Raw genomic sequence first — 20,329 nt, forward strand, 5'->3', positions numbered from 1 at the left:
TCCATTCTCATAGGTCGTAAAGACTATTCTATCCTTGAAAGGGGGTCGGGGTTATTACAGAAGAGGATCGGAATGAAATGAGGAATTATCAACCGAGACAAGAAGACAGAAGAGGAAGAAGCCGAGAGCCAGCACCTCGACCTCGGAGGAATGAAGGAAGGGAGAGAAGTAGGAGCAGACCTCGGGTGGCGCAGCAAGGTAATCTCCCTATCATCCACACTATCTCGGGTGGATTTGGAGGAGGAGGTGAGTCCAACTCGGCTCGGAAGGCGTATGCCAAGCAGCTGGACGATTTTGAAGTATTCTCGGTCCAAAAGCCTTTAGTCTCGGAAATATAACCCTCTGGTTATAAGGTTTTCTGATGATGATTATGCTGGGGTCTCGCTTCCGCACACAGACGCCCTTGTGGTCACCTTGACCATAGCAAATTATCAGACTCGGCGGATCCTCGTTGACACAGGGAGCTCGGCTGATATTCTGTTTAAATCAGCTTTCGATTACATGGGTGTTCCACAAGAAAAGCTGGTCCCGGTCTCATGCCAGTTACAGGGTTTTGCTGGAGAAAAGGTGTTGCCTCTCGGTTCTATTGATCTACCTGTGACGGCAGGGACTTATCCGAGGTAGAAAGTCATTATGGTGAAGTTCCTGATAGTTGACAAAGTCTCGGCCTACAATGCCATTATAGGACGGACAGCTCTCAACGACTTCAAAGCTGTGACTTCAACACCGCATCTCAGCATGAAGTTTCCAACAGAAGAAGGAGTTGGAGAGGTGAAGGGAGACCAGAGGGAAGCTAGGCGATGCTACAATCTGTCCTTAAAAGACACCCCGAGGCAGCACAGCCGGGGGGAGAAAACTAAGAAAGATGAAAAATAGCAATCACCGTTGGGGGAGCCTGTGGAAGCCTTGGAGGAGTTCGAGATAGGTGATTCAGGAAAGAAAGTTCATATAGGCTCACAACTCCCTCAACCTATGAAGGAAGATCTGGTGGCGTTCTTGAGGCGCAACAAAGATGTATTTGCCTGGAGCCATGAAGATATGCCGGGGATTGATCCCTCGGTTATTGTCCATAAGCTAAATGTGGACCCAAATTATCGCCCTGTGAAACAGAGAAGGAGGGCTTTTGCCGCCGAACGAAACACGGCTGTTGCGGAAGAAGTAGAGAAGTTGCTAAAAGCTGGATTCATCCGAGAGGTGGATTATCCCGAGTGGCTGGCCAATGTGGTGCTGGTAAAGAAGTCTAACGGCAAGTGGAGGATGTGCGTAGATTTCACCGACCTGAATAAAGCATGTCCGAAGGATAGCTTTCCTCTGCCTCGGATAGATTTATTGGTTGATTCAACGGCCGGACACGAGCTCTTAAGCTTCATGGATGCCTTCTCGGGATACAATCAGATCTACATGAAAGAAGCAGACCGGGAAAAAACTGCTTTCATCACAGACCGAGGACTTTACTGCTATAAGATGATGCCCTTTGGACTGAAGAATGCGGGAGCCACGTATCAGCGACTTGTGAACCGGATGTTTCAAAGTCAAATTGGCCGAAACGTTGAAGTATACGTAGATGACCTGCTGGTTAAAAGTGTTCGGGCAAACAGGCACATAGAAGACCTCCGAGAGACTTTTCGGACTCTAAGTAAATACAACATGAAGCTCAACCCCGCGAAGTGTGCCTTCGGAGTTTCTTCAGGCAAATTTCTGGGGTTTATGGTGTCGCAGAGGGGCATTGAAGCTAATCCAGAGAAGGTCAGAGCTGTCCTCGAGATGGAGGCCTCGAGAACAACGAAATAACTCCAACGACTGACAGGAAGGATTGCGGCCCTGAACCGTTTCATATCACGGTCGACAGATAAGTGCCTTCCCTTCTTTAAAATTTTACGAAAAGCATTTATGTGGAGTGAGGAGTGTGAGGAGGCTTTCAGGAAGTTGAAGGAATACCTAGCCAACCCACCACTGTTGAGCTGCCCAACCGAATGGGAGATTCTTTATCTCTATCTGGCAGTATCTCCCTCAGCAGTAAGCTCAGTGCTAGTCCGAGAAGATTCAGGAGTTCAGAAGCCAGTTTACTTTACAAGTAAAGCACTGCATGGCGCGGAAGAAAGGTATCCTCGGATCGAGAAGTTGGCGTTCGCTTTGATTATTTCAGCCAGAAGATTGAGGCCATACTTTTAGGCTCACGCTATCAGAGTTCTAACCGAGTATCCGATGAAGAAGGTGTTGCAAAAACCTGACCTCTCGGGAAGATTAGTCAACTGGGCGGTGGAACTCGGACAATTTGATATCGAGTTTCATCCTCAGACGGCTATCAAAGGACAGGTTCTGGCAGATTTCCTGGTAGAATTCTGCAACATTCCTGAAGCAGAAGAACTCCCTAGGGAGTCAACCTGGGTTGTTTTTGTAGATGGCTCTTCCACACAGGGCAGAAGCGGAGTAGGAGTCCTCCTCAGGAATCCCGAAGGACAAGAATTCGGTTTTGCTGTAAAACTGGACTTCGTTACGACGAACAATGAAGCTGAGTATGAAGCGGTGATAACAGGTTTGGCTTTATCCCGAGAGATGGGGGCAACTAATGTCGAAATCCGGAGTGACTCTCAAGTGGTCGTAGGCCAAGTCCAAGGACAATTCGAAGCACAAGAAGACCGAATGGCCAGGTACTTGGAAGAGGTACGGCGATTCCAATCCTATTTCGAAAGGTTCGTCATCACAAAGATACCTTGGGAGGAAAACATCAGAGCCGATGAGTTCTCGAAGATTGCATCGAGAACAGAAGAAGAGATTGAAGCGTCAAGGAGGCAAATTATTGTTCTGACCGAGCCGTCGATAGCCCCGAGGACCAAGGTTATGGAAGCAGACTCAGCACCAGATGAACCAGAATGGGCAAGGGACATTATCCAGTTCCTCAGAAATGGGTTGCTGCCCGAAGACAAGGTCGCAGCTCGGAGGGTGAAGATACAAGCAGCACAATTTTGCCTTCTCGGGGAGATACTGTACAAAAGAGGATATTCCGAACCCCTGCTCAAATGCCTCTCCAAGGCCGAGTCGAATTATGTTCTTAGGGAAATCCATGGAGGTGTGTGCGGAGACCACTCAGGAGGAAGGATACTGGCACAAAAAACCATCCGAGCAGGCTACTATTGGCCTACGATCAAGAAAGATTCGGCTCTTCTCGTCAAAACCTGTGACAAGTGCCAGAGGTTCTCAAGAATCATTAAAGCAAGTCCCGAGAAGCTCACCCCCCTCACTTCTCCATGGCCATTTGCGAAATGGGAGGTGGATATAGTTGGCCCAATGCCGGTAGGGAAAGGTGGACGGAAGTTCTTGGTTGTAGCTGTAGACTATTTTACTAAATGGGCGGAAGCAGAAGCATTAGCAGCTATAACCACAGCAAATATTATAACTTTCCTCTGGAAGTCGGTGGTGTGCCGGTTTGGGATTCCTCATGCTTTCGTCACGGATAATGGGAAGCAGTTTGACTGTGAACCATTTCGGAAGTGGTGTTCGGAGCTCCGTATCCGAAACCATTATGCTTCGGTACTATACCCAAAGGCAAACGGTCAGGTAGAGGCGACGAATAAGACCCTGGTAAAGACTTTGAAGAAAAAGCTTGACAAGAAGAAAGGAGCATGGGTTGAATATGTTCCAGAGGTGCTGTGGTCGTACCGAACCACAAGAAGAACTCCAACAGGCGAGACACCATTCTCACTTACGTATGGAACCGAGGCGGTTATACCAGTCGAAGTAGGATCTCCAAGCTTCCGTGTAGCTCACTACAATCCAGGACTCAATGACGAAAAAGCTAAGGTACACCTGGATCTTTTGCAGGAGAAAAGAGACGATGCTCACGTCACATGGGCAGCATATCAGAATCGAACGGCTCGGTACTTTAACAAACAGGTGGTGCCCAGAAAGTTTCAGCTCAGAGATTGGGTACTCAGGAAGGTGGGCTTAATGACGAAAGATCCAGTGGAAGGCAAAATGGGACCCGGATGGGAAGGTCCCTATAAGGTAGTAGGATGCCATCAGAAAGGAGCTTATCGATTTATGACCGAGACAAGAAAGATACTCCCGAGATCATGGAATGCCGAGCACCTGAAGAAATATTTTATGTTATTTATTGCTTTTTCCTAACAATTTCATATTCAATAGATGATCAAGCTACATCAGCGTCCATCTGACTCCCCACCTCGAACGACTCGAAAGAGTAATGGTGGGGATGTTCGGGAAAGAAATCCACCCGAATCCTTTCCTCGAACAACCCGAAAGGGTCAGAGAAAGGATACAAAGGGTTGAAACCTCTCGGTTGGAGGTTTCCGAAGGATGAGGACTAGAATCCGCCCGAATCCTTTCCTCGAACAGCCCGAAAGGGCCAGGGAAAGGATACAAAGGGTTGACACCCCACGGTTGGGGGTTTCCGAAGGATAAGGCTAAGGATATCCAAAGAAGAATCTGCACGAACCCTTTCCTCGAACAGCCCGAAAGGGCCAGGTAAAGGATACAAAGGGTTGAAACCTCCCGATTGGAGGTTTCCGAAGGATAAGATGATGGATATCCCGATTAGAATCCGCCCGAATCCTTTTCTCGAACAGCCCGAAAGGGCCAGGGAAAGGATATAAAGGGTTGAAACCTCCCGGTTGGAGGTTTCCGAAGGATAAGATGATGAATTGGTTCAAATCCTTTCCTCGGACTACCCGAAAGGGTTATGGAAAGGATACCACGACAAAGCTAGAAGATTTAAAGGAAAAGAGCATTCAAGATAGTCTATTCCTCAGATGACTTGAAGAGATTGTAGAAAAGAATATCAAAGTAAAAGGCTCCTCTGAATGCTATGATCAGAGAAGAGAGAATTAAAAGGTAAAAGTTTCATCCAAAAAGATTTCATTTCATATTTGAAGTCCTTTACAGGTTGATAAAAAAAAAAAATTAAAAAATTAAAAAATAAAAAAAAAAAAAAAAAAAAAAAAAAAAAAAAAAAACTCAGGCATCTGCCTGAGAAGCTTTTAGCTTGCGGCACCATCAAGTGGATCTTCTCGAGGATCTGGCGTGTCATCACCCCAACTCGGAACATCAGGCATAAAGTCCTTACCGAACTCTTCCATCTCTAAAATGGCTTCTTCAGGAAAACCAACAAGCATTGGCCCAACAGTCTTGGGGTCGAATTTATATTGGGGATTCGTTACCAAGGTTCGAAAATTTTCGAAACCCCAATTGCATCCCCGAGCCCAACTCTGATCCTGAAGGTATGGTACATAGCTCAATTGCTTCAGATAACGCTTGAGCTTTGCCCGATCTGTGTCATATCTAGCCCTGAGCCTAATTAAGAGGCTCTCCGAGTAATCCTGCGCCTTAACAGCTTTATTTCTCTCGGCCTCAAGTCTTTCAACCTCATCTTTCAGTTTGTCCTTTTCGGCTTCAGCATTCACAGCGTTTTTGCACGCTTCGGAGCATTCGTTTTGCACGGCCGACAAACGAAGGGACAACTGATCTGCACGATCCAGCTCGGTAGAAAGGCTTGCAACAGAACGTATGTACCGTTCATTGGCCTCCAGTACTTCTTTCTTCAAACAAGCATTGGCAGAACGCATCTCGGATATAGTCGAGTCCCGAGATGCGAGTTCCTCGTCCTTAGATTGAAGAAAGGCCTTCAGTGCCGCAACTTCATTCTCCAAGCCCGAGATGCGAGTTTGCACTTCGGGGGCAGGAGCAGGTGGGGGCACCGGACGATTTTCGTACTTCTGCCAGAGGGCGGTCATCTTCACAAGAAGCTATAAAGAGAAAAGTAAGCAAAGTCAGAATCAAGAACCGAAAAGTGGATAGAATGAAAAGGCCTGGTTTCAAAAACTTACCTGATAATGAGAGATAAGAATGCCTTAAGCAATCTTCTCGGGAGAAGACACCCCTGCATTTCCCAGATACCCCTCGGGAATTAGGTTCTTTATAGCCTCCATTGGATGACCCAGAAGGCCTCTGCCCAAACTTCAAAACCAGCTGAGACCTTAGAAGAGGAGCTAGGACCCACAAAAGGTACAGCCCCTGTACTTGGAGCCGCTTCCGTCCCATCAAATCTTAATCTGGAAGGGCTGGCCTCAACACAAGACCCGCTCCTAGTAGAAGACTCGGGAAGCACACCTGCTTCAGGAATGATGTGCTCGGAGTCTATCCGAGACTCTTCAGGCACTCCGAGATCCGGAGTTACTTCGGGTTGACTTGCACCCTGTACTTCAGAAGCGGCGCCCGACATATCTTGATCAACCGCTTCCTGAGAAGTTCTAGGCTCTTCGATATTTTCAACCTCAGGTGCTCCAGTATGAGTTTCAAGTTGTACAAGTGCAGAACATGGAGCTTGGGGGGTGGCATGCCCCGTTTCACGGTTTTCCTCGGGAGGTGGTGGAGTGTCTGGACGTTCCGAGGAAGGAGTCCGGGGAGTACCTTCGGCTTCAAACTCCTCAACAAAAGGCTCATCTCGGGGGGTGCCACCTTCCTCATCCCTCTCTTCAAGAGATTCACCACCTGAAGCAGTGGGCTCTTGACGCACCTCCTCGGCATCAGAAGGTCTTATAACCGCCTTGCCCCACATCCGCTCGGCCTCCAAGATCTTTTCAGCAATTCGGTCCTGGGCTGTGAACTTTCGCTTTCTGGCTGGGTGTTTTACCCTACGCGTGACTTGTATGTCTCGGGCCTCAGGAACAGTTTCATCTCCTTCTCCAGATCTCTCTGGTTCCGGGGTAATCACTATCGAAGTTCCGAGAGGAGGTTCCTCAAAAGAAGTTTATGCACCCTGTTCACCCTGATACGATGCCTCGGAGCCAGACTCATCCCTTAAAACAAAGGAAGGAGCAGCACTAGCTTCTGGTGTAGAAGAAACTTCTGGAATGAAACCCCGAAAACTTGCAGATCCCTCTTCAACGTTCACTCCAGATGACGGTACCGAAGGGGGAGTTCTCCTTGCACCCAAGGCAGCTAGAGGAATGTTTTGTTTCTTCCGCAAAGGGACATCTTCGGGAACTTCTTCGGAACTTTTGAATGGCCTCTTCTTAGTAACAGGCCTCGGAGATGGAGGGGCATCATTCCTCTTCTTAATAGCCCCTCTCTTGGTAATAAGCTGTTTGTCTCTCGGGATGTCGTATCCGAGAAATTGCCTTAAGTTCTCCTCGGTGACAAGGCTGTCAAAATCAACTTCCTCAAACTTGTCAGCCTTGACCCTAGCTGCGGACCACCCACTTATCTTCTTGACATCCTCCTGGTCGGATACACTGAGTGAAGGGGGGTCGCTTCGGTCAAGTCGTAGCAATTGCCAGGTCCGAGGCATCCTACGGTTTTTAGGCAGAAGAGTATCTTCAGGGCATTCCCACTCCCCAGAAACTCTGAAAAATTGCATCTCTCAGAATTTGTTGTTTGTTAGCCCACTCTTAAGCTTGATGAAGACAGGCGGGTGACGAACACAGAGTTCAATCATCCCCTCTGAAGTTTGCCTCGGTCTGTAGATGTTGAAAAATTGCAGGATCTTCATCTCCTTCTTCAACACGAGCCTCCAAAGGATGTACGAAGCGAACAGATACCTCCAGGCATTGGGCATAATCTGACTGGGTGCAACCATCAGAAAAAGGACGAAATCCCGAGCAATCTCCGGAAACGGTAACCATAGCCAGCAAGAAACATCCTCTCATACAGTGTAATGTCGCCGCCGTTGATAAGCCGACACTCAGGTGCTTGGTAAAACATCCTCACTGTTGGAGGAATGTCGTAGTTCAGGCGAAGCACACCCTCATGCTTCGCAAAAAGGGCGGTTTCCACCTTACTCTCAAGGGGAGAAAGATCCACGGAGCCGTCGGACCTCATTGTCCGAGCCCGAGACGTTACAGGAACGGTTGAAGCAGCCTTCTTAGGAGCCATTGAAAAAGAAGAAAAGAATAAATAGAGGATACAGGGAAAGAAAAGAGTGTAAGAAGAAGGCAACAATATAGGATCGAGAGAGAGAGAGAGAGAGAGAGAGAGAGAGAGAGTAAGTAAATGACAAGGAATGAACAGTGAAAGTGTTCAAAACTTTAAATACCCCCTTCCCTACGTGTCCAAAATATCAAAAGGCGCCATCATTTCAAAATTTCCGAAGTTGAAAAGGCGTGCATTCCGTATTCAAGAATTAAATGCGCTACCTCGATAGTACCGTTTCATGATGACAAAGGACGGCGTTTCAGAGCTGACGTCGTCATTGGAAAAGAAGCGGCAAGGTTTAAATGTTTGAACTGTTGAAAAGACGCGCCCTTCACTGTAGCAGGTACAGGTTGGCAGACGAAAAATAATTCTCTTATTTCCATTTTCTGAAATCAGAGAATTAGGAGGGTAACTGTTAGGGATAAAATTAACCCTAGAGACATGTGGATTCAGAAACATCTCGGAGTTACGTCTCGGACATTTGTTCCGCCCAGCAAAGAAAAGATCGTCTAGGTATAAAGACATTTCGGAGGTATAACGACGTCTCGGTCTTAACATTCCAAGTTACGGTATATAAAATATTCCGGGATCTCCTACTCTGATCGGAGCGAACATATCTCGGATATTTGAATCTCGGAGTAATAGCACCTCAGGGGTAATAGCGCATCGGGGTAATAACGCCTCGGTGTGATATCAAGTCGATGCAACAACATCTCGGAGTAACAACATCTCGGCCTTACACAACCCTGTTATGGTGCGGCGATACCCCGAGATCTCCAAGTCGGAGCGAACATATCTCAGGTATCATCACCTCGGAGGTTGGCTGAAGTGTACCGCAGTTGTTTTAGAATGCGATAAGGATAGAATCCCAGAAGATCAGGGATAAACCACAATTCCATAATTAATGGGATAAGATAATTATTGATACGGAATCAAGTTTAAAGAGGTACAAACGCAATCAACTTCGGACTCTACAATCCCATTCGAATTCCCTGAAGATATGGTTAAAGTTCAACCAAGCTAGGACTCAAACTCCTAATCCAACTAGGCGTCAAGAAGACTGGTGAGACCGCAAGTCTGGCCTATAAATAAGACCGTTACACCAGGTATGAAAGGACGAATTCTCTGAGCTCTTGAGATTGAGATTGAAAATACTCTTCAGAAAATTGATTTGAACTAACTTAGGCATCGGAGTGGGCGTAGTCGGCACCCCCGACGAGTTGTTTGTTCTTTTTGCAGGATTGAAATAGTAGAACCCAGCGGCGAATCACCAGGCGACACGTCACCATACCGAAAACTGTACCAACATACATTATATCACGTCAATCACTTTTTACTACTACTAAAAAAAAAAAAGGATCTCTCAAGTATGAGGGTAAGGTGTTACCAAACGGGCCAATATATAACGATTGTAGGAGTGCATAGACGCAATAAAGAGTGAGAAACTAGAGAATTATAGTATATTTACTTTAATGAAGGAGGTTCCTTTTTCATATCTCTAAATTACATCTGCAGAAAACAGAATCGTCCTAAAAATGGAGAACATTTCTGTGTCTTTATTAGCATTCATTATTTTTGCACTGGTAAAAGGTCACAACGTCTGCAGGCCAATAATGCTAAAAATAAATATTTCCTTCGGTCAGCCAATTATATACTACCAAGGACAGAAATTCATCTCAAATAGAAAATCAGTATTCAAAAAGGTGTGTATAGGTGTTACTGCTGTCTTGTCCCACATTGCCAACACGAGACGAGCGCCGGGACAAGTCGGATAATTACAAACAGCATGAGTGGCTAGAATGTTCATACCTTTCTCGGCCTTTTGGCTAAGATCAAGTGTAGTATCTGTTCTTATCAGTTTAATATCTGTTACGTGGCCCATCGGGCCACATGATATTAAATTAATTTCTCTTAATTGGGGGAGAGTCAATCGCAGTAGCTTGCTACTGAGCCTCTCGAGCGTCGCCTATGTGTAGCACTATTGCACGGGCTTGGCGCACCCTACCCAAATCAAAACCAAGGTACTCTTGGCTCGTACCCGTTTCGATGTGTTTCGGTTCTTCCGAACAAGACAACTTTCGTTAACAAGTCGAGTTAGATTTGCCAGAATGTTTAGTGTTAAATGAGTAGAAAGTTACACACCACTAATTTCTTCATGAAGTTTATGCAATCTTCTATGTGATTGTAATGCTCCCAAGTCCCAAGTGGCAAAACGAGTCATTTTTATCATCTGTGACCCCCACCATGAAATCTTTAATGTCCAAAAGATCCAAATGCTGAGGGAGATATTTGAAAATTCATTGCAGCCTTCTTCTCTGACTAATTCACAAGCTCCCTCTATTATACTCGATCTGACGGATCAGAAAGTTGTTGTAAGGGTGTTGCATGTACGAAAACATGAGCTTCAAGAAACTGCTTGGGATCGAAATAATATATAGATGAAGAAAAATCTAGCTAGCTGTATGACTAATGAGGGTCCATCTGGCATTAACTGACTACATTTGTACACTGAATAAAATACTGCTGTTTATAAGACTGCCTTAACTGGCTGCTAGCTGTTTCCCTGATAACAATGCTAAATAGTTTATGTTCAATAGGCCAGGGACCTCATAATTTCAGTTTTTGACGTCTTGTTAAACTCTTGGGGCCAACTTTGATGCATGCGTCTTCTCTTTCTCTTTAAGAGAATCTATCAAATTTTTAAACAATTTATATTTTTTGTTGATGAATAAACGAACTTCTTTAATAACCACGAAAACATTGGTAGGTGTTGCAAATTTTAGAAACACCCATCAAAAATCACTTCCATTTCCAAATTGGAAGGTGTTCCCACCATTGGCATGGCGAAGGAAATGACGATTGATCTTTCAAAAATCACACTCCGTCCATATAAAATTTTCGATGTTGATGACTTCTTGATGTACGGTGGCGACGACAAAGTGACACGGTTCACCCGGTGGAACACCTTCACCTCCAAGGGATAAGCACTTTCCTATATCAATGCAAGGACTACTGCATTCCGCACCCTTATTGTAGATCCATATGCATAGCTGACCGTTCGATCGGATTTATTATCATCGTGCCAAAATCCGGTGATGACAGATGTAGGACAGATGTTGGGTACGCCTTAGCTGCCGAGTACTGGGGGCAAGGTATAATAGCTAGAGCAGTGAAGATGGCCATCGCCCAAGGGTTAAAAGAATTCCCAGATGTGGTCAGGTTTCAAGCTTTGGTTGAGTTGGAGAACAACGCCTCTCAAAAGGTCTTGGAGAAACTTGGGTTCCTCAAGGAAGGTGTCATGAGGAAGTATAGCCTAGACAAAGGTAAGAGCAGGGATACGGTGATGTACAGTCTTTTGTCTACTGATCCTATTCCTTGAACTGTTCCTTCTCCAGCCTTCAGCTTGGTTTTTACAGCCATTACTAAATTTTCACAGTTTGTGTATTTGAATTGGCTATTTTGTGCAGTTGCCAATATCATATATTATATTTTGCACTGGAATGTAAATGGCTGATTTGTCTGCTCTGGGCACGAACTGCTAGGGGCTAGATATAGTCACAATCACAGTAGCAATATTGGAGATGGGTGTCTCTAGGGTGTTCAATTCCCATATTTGGTGAGGATTGAAGCTTTGGTAGAGGTAAAAAATAAGGGGTCGGCGTCAAAGTACAAAAGGTTGGGTTTCTGAGAGAAGGGTTGTTAAGGAAGTATAGGTTTTGTAAAGGAGAGATTAGAGGCATATGCTTAGCTATAGCTTCCCAGTAACAGACAATATGATGTAAGTGATATGATCATAAATATGGTGTAGTCCCACATTGGAAAAGGCAGAAGAGAACCCAAACGGGAATATTATACAAAAGAGAGCAGCTCTTGTGTAGAAAGGTAGTGCACTTCTCGACCTTTTGGTTATGATCAAGTGTAGTATCTGTTGTTTTCAGTTTAATTAATATCTAATAAGTGGCCCAATGGGCCTCATGATATGAAATTTATTTTGATTGGGGAGAGCCATCGATACATTCTTTTAGTATTATAATTATCAGTCATTCCTACATGTACATAATCATCTCTGTCATTGTTATGCTACATACTATACACACTGTAGGCTTCCTTGCAAATTATCCTTGATCTTGGGGTACGTGGAATGACTTCTATTCGAGAAATAAACAGTGAAATTAATTAGCATTTCTCATCGGAATGACTATATATTGCTTAAATTTAATTAGAGTACATGAGAAATTAAAGTACAAATTTCTATTTTAGCTACTAATTTTTCTATATATACTCTAACAATTCTTTATTATACTCGCTAAAAATTATATTCTGCCTATTTTACTTGAGGAGAAAAATAGCTCATAATAACTAAATTTAACTATTATAAGCCATTTAGCTATTCTGTTGGAGATGTTCCGATAAAAATAGTTATTCATTATCATATACTCTAACACCAAGGGTATGCATAATTGATTAGTCCATTAGGAAAAGTAATAACTATTCCTAAGAGAAGAAAAAGGTAGAATACTCTTATTCCGGTGGCAACACATGCATGCTCTAACTGTAATTAAATAAAAATCACTAAAATACCCACATATTTTATTTTTATTTTTTAAAAAATAAAAAGCTGAGGCTTTGTTTGTTTAAGAAGGTGGAACTCTGGCGGCCGGTGGCGGATTTCGGCGACCGGTAGTGGATTTTAGAAAACTCCTGCGATCGGAGGTGGATTCCGTCTGATTTCGACAGTGGCCACGACGGATTCCAGTGAACTTCAACGACGACGACAAATTCCAATGGATTATGTGTATGTGTGTGTGTTTTCGATTTGTTTTGAAAAATAGTCTTTCCCTAAAAGTATAACTATTTTTCTCCCTTTTTTTTTTTAAGAGGAATGGCTATTACTTAATTTAAGGAATAGTCATTCTTATGTGAATGGGCGAAATGGCTATTCCAAGGCTAAACTCTTACAAATCGATAAAATAGCTATTAGGGGGGAAAATATGGATGTGAATGCGGTTATTAGCAATATCCATAACCGCATTATATGATTATTGTTCGCATACGTGTGGTTATTGCGATTATTATCTGCTATCTGTATGTGAGGTAATGAACGTTTTGAATTACTATCACTACAAAAAAAAAAAAAAAAAAAAAAAAAGGTGTTTTGAGTCCTTTTTTTAAAGCTGTTTTAAGGCCTTAAAACGGCTCAAAACATTTTGAGCCGTTTTTTTTTAGCCGCTTTCAAAATGGCTCAACATATAGCGTATTAAAATCTTGTTTCGAGCCGGTTTGAACTAAAACGACTCTAATTTGAGCCGTTTTAATTAAAGCGACTCAAACCAGTTTAAATCGCTTTTTAAAATGGCTCCAATTAGTTAGAGACGTTTTGTCAAAAACGGCTAGCTGGACTAAATGGCTACAACCAAATTGCTGGAAATCAGCTTTATCTTCTAAGCAATGGGCTATTATCATGGACATATAGCATAAATCAGGGACAACATCTTGGGAAAGTATTCCCCATAATCATCAAAGAAAATGAATACATTATCCAATAACAAGATTTTTAACTCAAAACTATTCTAATTCAAACATCAACCTTCTAAAAATCCAGAACACTGACAGTCATACCAAACACCAAATGGAAAAACAGGGGAACCGTTCAAAACCTAAATGTCAGTTACAAAAAAACTCGACTGAGCTTTTTTCCTCGTGCTCTTCTTCCTTCTTTGCAGCCTTCTTTGTCTTCTTCTTCGGCAACTCGGGCTTCGACTTAGCCGTGCTCTTCTTCCTTCTTGGCCGAGCTCCTGGGCTAGTCACCATCGTTGGCGGCAACTTGAGCTTCGTTGGGTCTTGCTGCTTGCCACTTTGTTTCTTGGGCGCCATAAGAGAGACAATGAAAGAAAGCCTCTCTCTCTCTCTCTCTCTCTCTCTCTCTCTCTCTCTCTCTCTCTCTCTCTGTGTGATTGTGTGTGTCTCTCAGTTGGACGCTCCCTCTGTTTTTCATCTTTCTGGGTTCAGGCGAGAAGAGGCTAAACAAGAAAGAAGAAAAAGAAAAAGAAAAAAGACAGAAAGAAGATGTCAGTTTTTGCGTGGGGCTGCCTGTACCTTTTATAAGAGAAAAGGAAATAAAAAAAAGTTCAAAAATTTTTGAACGAAAATATGAGGGGGCGCGGGACACGAAATTTTCGTGTCCCGCGCCCCCTCTCAAAACGACTTGGAGTCGTTTTGGAAGAAAACGACTCCAAGTTTGAGTCGATTTGTAAGAAAATGACTCTAAGTTAGAGTCGTTTTCACCCAAAAGGGCTCCAACTAAAACAATCTAAAAAAAAAATTAAAGAAAAAAGGAAAAAAAAAAAAAATTAAAACAATTTCTTGTTTAAAAAAAAAAATTAAATAAACAACCGAAAGAAAATTAAAACAAGTTTTTATTTATTTATTTTTTGGTATAATTTTTTGTTATCTTATATATATATATATATATATAAGTTGGAGCCCTTACTTAGAGTCGTTTTCACCCAAAAGGGCTCCAACTAAAACAATCTAAAAAAAAAAGAAAAAATTAAAGAAAAAAGGAGAAAAAAAAATTAATTTTTATCATTATGGTGAATATTAACATTTTTTGGTAGTTTGAGGGGGGTTATTGACACAATTGGTATTACCACGATTGATCGTGGTACGATCTATACGATCAATTGTGGTAAGATCATGTGATCGATAGTTGTACGATCTATGTAATCGATCGTGGTAGGATCTAAGTATGATCAATCATGGTACGATCAATGTGATCGATTGTGGTAGGATCTAAGTGTGATCAATCGTGGTACGATCAATGTGATCTATCGTGGTACGATCTATGCGATCGATTGTGGTAGGATCATGTGATTGATCGTTGTACGATCTATGTGATCGATCGTGGTATGATCTAAGTGTGATCAATCGTGGTGCGATCTAAGTATGATCGATCGTGGTACGATCAAGGTGATTGATCGTGGTACGATCAATGTGATGGATCGAGATACGATCAATGTGATGGATCGTGGTACGATCTATGTGATGGAACTTGGTATGATCGATCTAAGTGTGATCAATCGTAGTACGATCTAAGTGTGATCGATCGTGGTACGATCTATGTGATAGGTCATGGTACGATCAATGTGATAGGTCGTCGTATGATCAATGTGATAGGTCGTGGTATAATCTATGTGATGGACGCTATGTGATCCATCGTGATAAGATCATGTTCCATCATACGATCTATGTGATCGATCGTGGTATGATCATGTGTGATTGATCGTTTTGATCAAAACAGCTCAAAATTATTTCAAGCCGTTCTAACCAAAACGGCTTTTAACCAACACGGCTCAAATTAAAGCCGTTTTAACCAAAACGGCTCTAAATAATTTAGAGCCGTTTTAAGTAAAACGGCTCAAAATTATTTAGAGCTCTTTTTAAAAAAGCGGCTCTAATTTGAGCCGTTTTAAGTAAAACGACTCGAATTAGAGCCATTTTAACCAAAACGGCTCTAATTAGAGCCGTTTTTGTTAAAGGGGCTCTAATTAGAGCCGCGTTTTTAAAACGGCTCGAATTAGAGCCGTTTTTGTTGAAAATTGCTCTAATTAGAGCCGTTTTGTTAAAACGACTCAAAAAGCCTTTTTTTTTTTTGTAGTGTATCTAAATTTATATGTGAGATTAAATAATGTAGTTATTACTATATGTAAGCTTAAATAAATTAATATTTAACTTGTTACGCAATTCGTGATTATCTATCATAGAAAGTCATTGTCTTATAGAGTAATTGGGATTTGGATTTCCAAATAAAAGAAGAAAAAAAATGTAAATATAATGAGGTATGACTTTGAGATGATAGTGAAAAAAAACCTAACATATGCCCTGTTTAGTAATCCCCTTCCCCTCCCCTCCCCTCCCCTCCCCTCTCCTCCTCTTATGGGAGAATTTTTTTGTTGAGTGAAGGTAAAAAGTGATTGATATGATATAAAATAGAAAGAATTTACATGGAAAAGTGAAAAAAATTTGTATTGTAGTGAGTTTTTTTTATTTAAATAATAATAAAAAATTGTTGATGTGATATAAAAAGTAAAAAAAGTTAAGAATGTTTTGAGTTGATGTTTTTTTAAAGAGGAGAAAATAAGGGGAAGGGAAAGGGAAGGGGGTTATTGAACGGGCCATAACCTAAAGGTCCTAAACTTACCAAATCCAAAACAACGTCGTTTTTATGAATTTAATTTTATATATATATATATATATATATATATATATATATATATATATATATATATATGGGAATGCGACGCGGTTATTAACCGCATCTGCATTCTCTAAAACTACTATCCACATATAGGGATATTGCATAGTTTTTGCTGATCACATCCACGTGTGGATAACGGGTAGGTACAGATAGCAAATGCGGGCAGTTATTACCCGTCCGTATTTTCAGCCATAATATATTATTATTCCATAGGTTTAATCCTTGGACCAAATGTACGCTTAGCGTTAAAAGACCAAGGAATTAGAGATAGTAATCATATTGAAACCAAACTACGGCTCTATCAACTATCTAATGTGTACGACTTCATGGATCGAGCTTGCGATGATAAAATAATACTATAATAAAAAGGAGAAGACTATTTGATGACTTAAGACTATGCTCATATATAATATTAAGACATTAATTAATCCACAAAACACCAAACACTTCGATATTGACTCTCATTTTGTGCGTCATTATCTCTTATAGGGAACTATCTACCCCTGATCTATTGCATTTGTTGATTAGATGATTGATGTATTCACCACCTAATAAACATTTTCGTGACCTTGATTTAAAACACAAATGACCTTTTACATTATCAGAAGGGATGTTACAATATATTTAAAATATAAATTTTGGATGCGTACTTATTTTATTAACCTGATATAATAATCTGATTCTGTTGAGATCTCTAGCTTGTCGTTAATTTGAGATTATTATGTAGTATTTCATATTAATTTTCAGATTTTCTTTCTTGTTATATTTCCTATTATGACCATCTGGCCTCGTTCCATTAGATTTTTGTATAATTGAATCATCACATATATATACAGTCAAGTTTTATATAGTTTTCTTTAGTTATATATTTTGTGTCAGGAGATTTGGTATATATTCATAAAGTCATTCTCGTGCTATATATAGACTTTCTTTATTATTAATATCTCATCCATATTAATGGTGATAATATTAATGAGTATATTGCTGATATAACTAAAAAAATTCATACTTTTTTTTTTTTTTTTAAATGATAAGACGTACGTACAGTCTTTAATTATTTCAGATATCGGCATACGATGCAATTTTCATGAGGAGATAAACTTTGGATAATGAAGAATTACTGAGTAATAAAGCTAGTTGACTAAACATTTCTATAACTTTGTGGGGCTAACTTGCAGCCTGCCTATGAATGAAACTGTGACAGTCGAATAATACATGTGATTTTTTGTTATAAATAGATTTTTTTTTTTTTTGAAAACTGTTAGAAAGAGAATTAAGAGTACATCTCGTGTTCTTCTTCCATACATCTATTTTCTAAAATTAAATTAAAATTAAATTATGCTGATGTGGCATGGGTTAGTGATCATTTTCAAATTTTTTTATATTATTATTTTTTAAAAAAAAAAAAAAAAAAAAAAAAAAAAAAAAAAAGACTGATATAAAGACTATTAACCCATATCGTTCAATTAGTTAATACAATATGATTACATTGTGATCGATTGTGGAGTGAAGACTAACATTACTAAAAAAAAATTAATGGTGAAAATTTTTTAAGATTGGGAAATGATTCTTTATATATATATAAACGCCATAGACATAACTACGAGCGTGGTAGCCCATGAATCCATGATCACTATTTTAAAATTCCAATTATTAAATACTCTCTCTCTCTCTCTCTCACGCCCCCATGCATTTATTACCAAATCATATGCAACGACTTCTTATGTGTGTGTGTGTGTTTTTTTTATTGGTTATAAATATTTCCAGTCTTTGTTACAATGGTCTACACTCGCCAACCACGCTAGCTAGCTAGGCAGCCAAAAACTTGGAGCCATGGAGAATAATGTTCCTAAAATCGACCTTTCGGCCAGGAGATCATCGGTGTCAACGAAAATTGTAAAGGCCTGTGAAAAATATGGTTTTTTTATGGTGGCCAACCATGATGTCCCTTTGAACGTGGTGGGAGAACTAGAACAACAAGGCCTTCAATTTTTTGCCCGACCAATGGCTGAAAAACTAAGAGCTGGGCCGGGTACCCCTTACGGCTATGGCTGCAACCGCATAGGCCCCAGTGGAGATATGGGAGCGTTGGAATATCTTACACTTAGTACCAATCCTGCCAGTCCAGACTACATCGCTCGGAGAGCCCGTACCATCTCCAATCGCCCTTCCAAGTTCTCGTAATATTTATCAATTTTCTTGCCTAGCTCGATCTATTTCTTTTTTCATTCTACGTGTGTTTTAACTTTAATTTTACGCATGCATTTGATCAACGTACGTACCAATACTACCAATGGTTGTTGCACTTGCATGCATGGTTTGTTTGCAATTAATGCTTAGATTCATTGTAGAATTGGAAGTCTTGAGACTGAGAGATCGACATGCATGCATGTGTGAGATTAACGTACGTACATGCTTCTGGGATTTGACTGATCATGTGTTGATTAATTGTGACTGTGTCTGCATGCGTATGACAGCTCTGCTGCCAGTGAATATGCTGAAGCAGTTAGGGGGCTGGCATGTATGCTACTGGATCTGACGGCAGAGGGCCTGAGGGTACTCAATGATACATCAGTGTTCAGCAACCTAATCATGGACGATAATAGTGACTCAATCCTCAGGCTCAATTACTATCCACCATCCAATGATCACAGTATTGGGTTTGGAGAGCATACTGACCCTCAGATCTTTACCATCCTCAGATCCAACGAGGTGGATGGCCTTCAGATTTCTACCCAGGGGAATTGGATCACGGTCCCTTCTGACCCTAATGCATTTTGCGTTTTTGTGGGTGACACGTTAAAGGTTGCTCCTCTCTCTCTCTCTCTCTGTCCTTCGAAGAAATTAATATAGGGTCACCAATATTTAAGGGAAGAATTGAACGTTGATATTAGATATCTTTGTGTGTGTGTGTGTGTGTTTTGAAGGCTATGACAAATGGGAGATTTGTGAGCGTGCGACACAGGGCCGTTACAAATTCACAGCAAACTAGAATGTCAATAGCCTTCTTTGGGGCTCCATCCCTCCAAGCATTGATAGCTCCACTTCCAGAAATGGTCCCCGCCGGCATGGCCCCTCTCTACAAGCCCTTCACTTGGGAGGAATTTAAGAGACAGATGTACTCTGGATCTCTCCGCCTAGGGGATGACCGTCTTAACCATTTCCGAGCATGAGCAGATGACGGCCGGATTACTGCTTGGCACATGCAGCTAAAGGATCTTGCTCTTGTAGGCCCCGGCTGGGGGCGGGGTTAACGATTAATTAATTTATATTAAATAAATTTATATTTTAATAAGTTTTCCCAAAAACTATCATGAATATATACTTTAATTTCTTTATTCCAAACTCCCCAAAGAAAGTTTACGTCGCATGCATGCCCAATTAATTTGCTTTCAATATATCTATCAACATTATTTCTCAAATTTACGCAGCCGATCTCTACCATGCATGTTGATATCTTAATTTACTTTGCATTTAGAAATCATATTATGCGGTTTTTAGTATTTTTCATGCCACGATGAGATCAAATGTTAAATATTGATAGAACACTACTCTTTATCTAACAATTAATCAAAGTAAACATTTTAATTAATAATGTTTAAGAGTTAACTCAAACTACACGTACTACTTAAAAATTCAAACCTTAATTTGTATTGATCAATCAAATTACAACTAATCCCGTTCCCGTCGACCATCAAATGCGACAATTGGTATCATCTATCTCCCATTTCAAAAATAGTCTACTATCCGCTTAAACTTTTGTGACAATTTTCTTTTATACTTTTTCTTTAATTATTGGATCTTCCATTTCATAGCGGCAATGATCCATATAACTATAAGTTTCTCCTTTCTCTTTATCTCAACTATATTAAAAAAAAAAGAGGAGGTTGTCTATAACATGCGTGACGCATTAACAATCTTCAGGAGTGACATGACAAATAATAAAGAATAAAACCGACGAGACAAAAAAGTAAAACAATTGTTCTCTCTAAGATTATTATTCTTGATTACTTGCGCACCAAGACTTTGAATGATCGATGCTATTTTGTAGGGGTGAAAAGGTGGGTGGTTAATAACCGCTTACTAACCATTAACTGTCTAACTACTTTTATGCCTAAATTTAAAAGCGGTTATGTTATTTAA

General features: G+C 41.1%; 2 protein-coding genes, 1 non-coding gene and 1 pseudogene across 3 annotated transcripts; all 4 read left to right on the plus strand.

The window, feature by feature from the left end:
- The first annotated feature begins 9,734 nt into the window (after positions 1 to 9,734).
- LOC133858964 (U2 spliceosomal RNA) lies at positions 9,735 to 9,934 on the plus strand. Its single transcript, XR_009898637.1, has one exon. It is a non-coding gene; the product is annotated as a U2 spliceosomal RNA (small nuclear RNA).
- Positions 9,935 to 10,763: 829 nt separating this feature from the next.
- LOC133860507 (uncharacterized) lies at positions 10,764 to 11,308 on the plus strand. The gene is given in 2 exon segments (XM_062296099.1): positions 10,764 to 10,928; positions 10,931 to 11,308. Coding segments are annotated over 2 exon segments (537 nt in total). The 5' UTR covers positions 10,764 to 10,769.
- Positions 11,309 to 11,815: 507 nt separating this feature from the next.
- Positions 11,816 to 11,951, plus strand: LOC133858967 (U2 spliceosomal RNA; annotated as a pseudogene).
- A 979-nt stretch (positions 11,952 to 12,930) lies between these two features.
- Positions 12,931 to 19,359, plus strand: LOC133860518 (gibberellin 2-beta-dioxygenase 2-like). Its single transcript, XM_062296109.1, has 4 exons — positions 12,931 to 13,023; positions 17,996 to 18,366; positions 18,664 to 18,991; positions 19,114 to 19,359. Exons 1-4 carry the CDS (start codon positions 12,931 to 12,933, stop codon positions 19,357 to 19,359), a joined length of 1,038 nt encoding a protein of 345 aa, XP_062152093.1.
- Positions 19,360 to 20,329: the final 970 nt, after the last annotated feature.

This window comes from Alnus glutinosa, chromosome 1 (assembly GCF_958979055.1).
Source record: "Alnus glutinosa chromosome 1, dhAlnGlut1.1, whole genome shotgun sequence".
Lineage (NCBI taxonomy): Eukaryota > Viridiplantae > Streptophyta > Magnoliopsida > Fagales > Betulaceae > Alnus > Alnus glutinosa.

Excerpts from the sequence above, each read along its gene's own strand:
- LOC133860518 (XM_062296109.1), top strand. The coding sequence starts at position 12,931 with ATGCGGTTATTAGCAATATCCATAACCGCATTATATGATTATTGTTCG. Across the intron at positions 13,024-17,995 it reads ATCTGCTATCTGTATGTGAG|CTAGGCAGCCAAAAACTTGG; the intron begins GTAATGAACGTT and ends CACGCTAGCTAG. Across the intron at positions 18,367-18,663 it reads AATCGCCCTTCCAAGTTCTC|CTCTGCTGCCAGTGAATATG; the intron begins GTAATATTTATC and ends TGCGTATGACAG.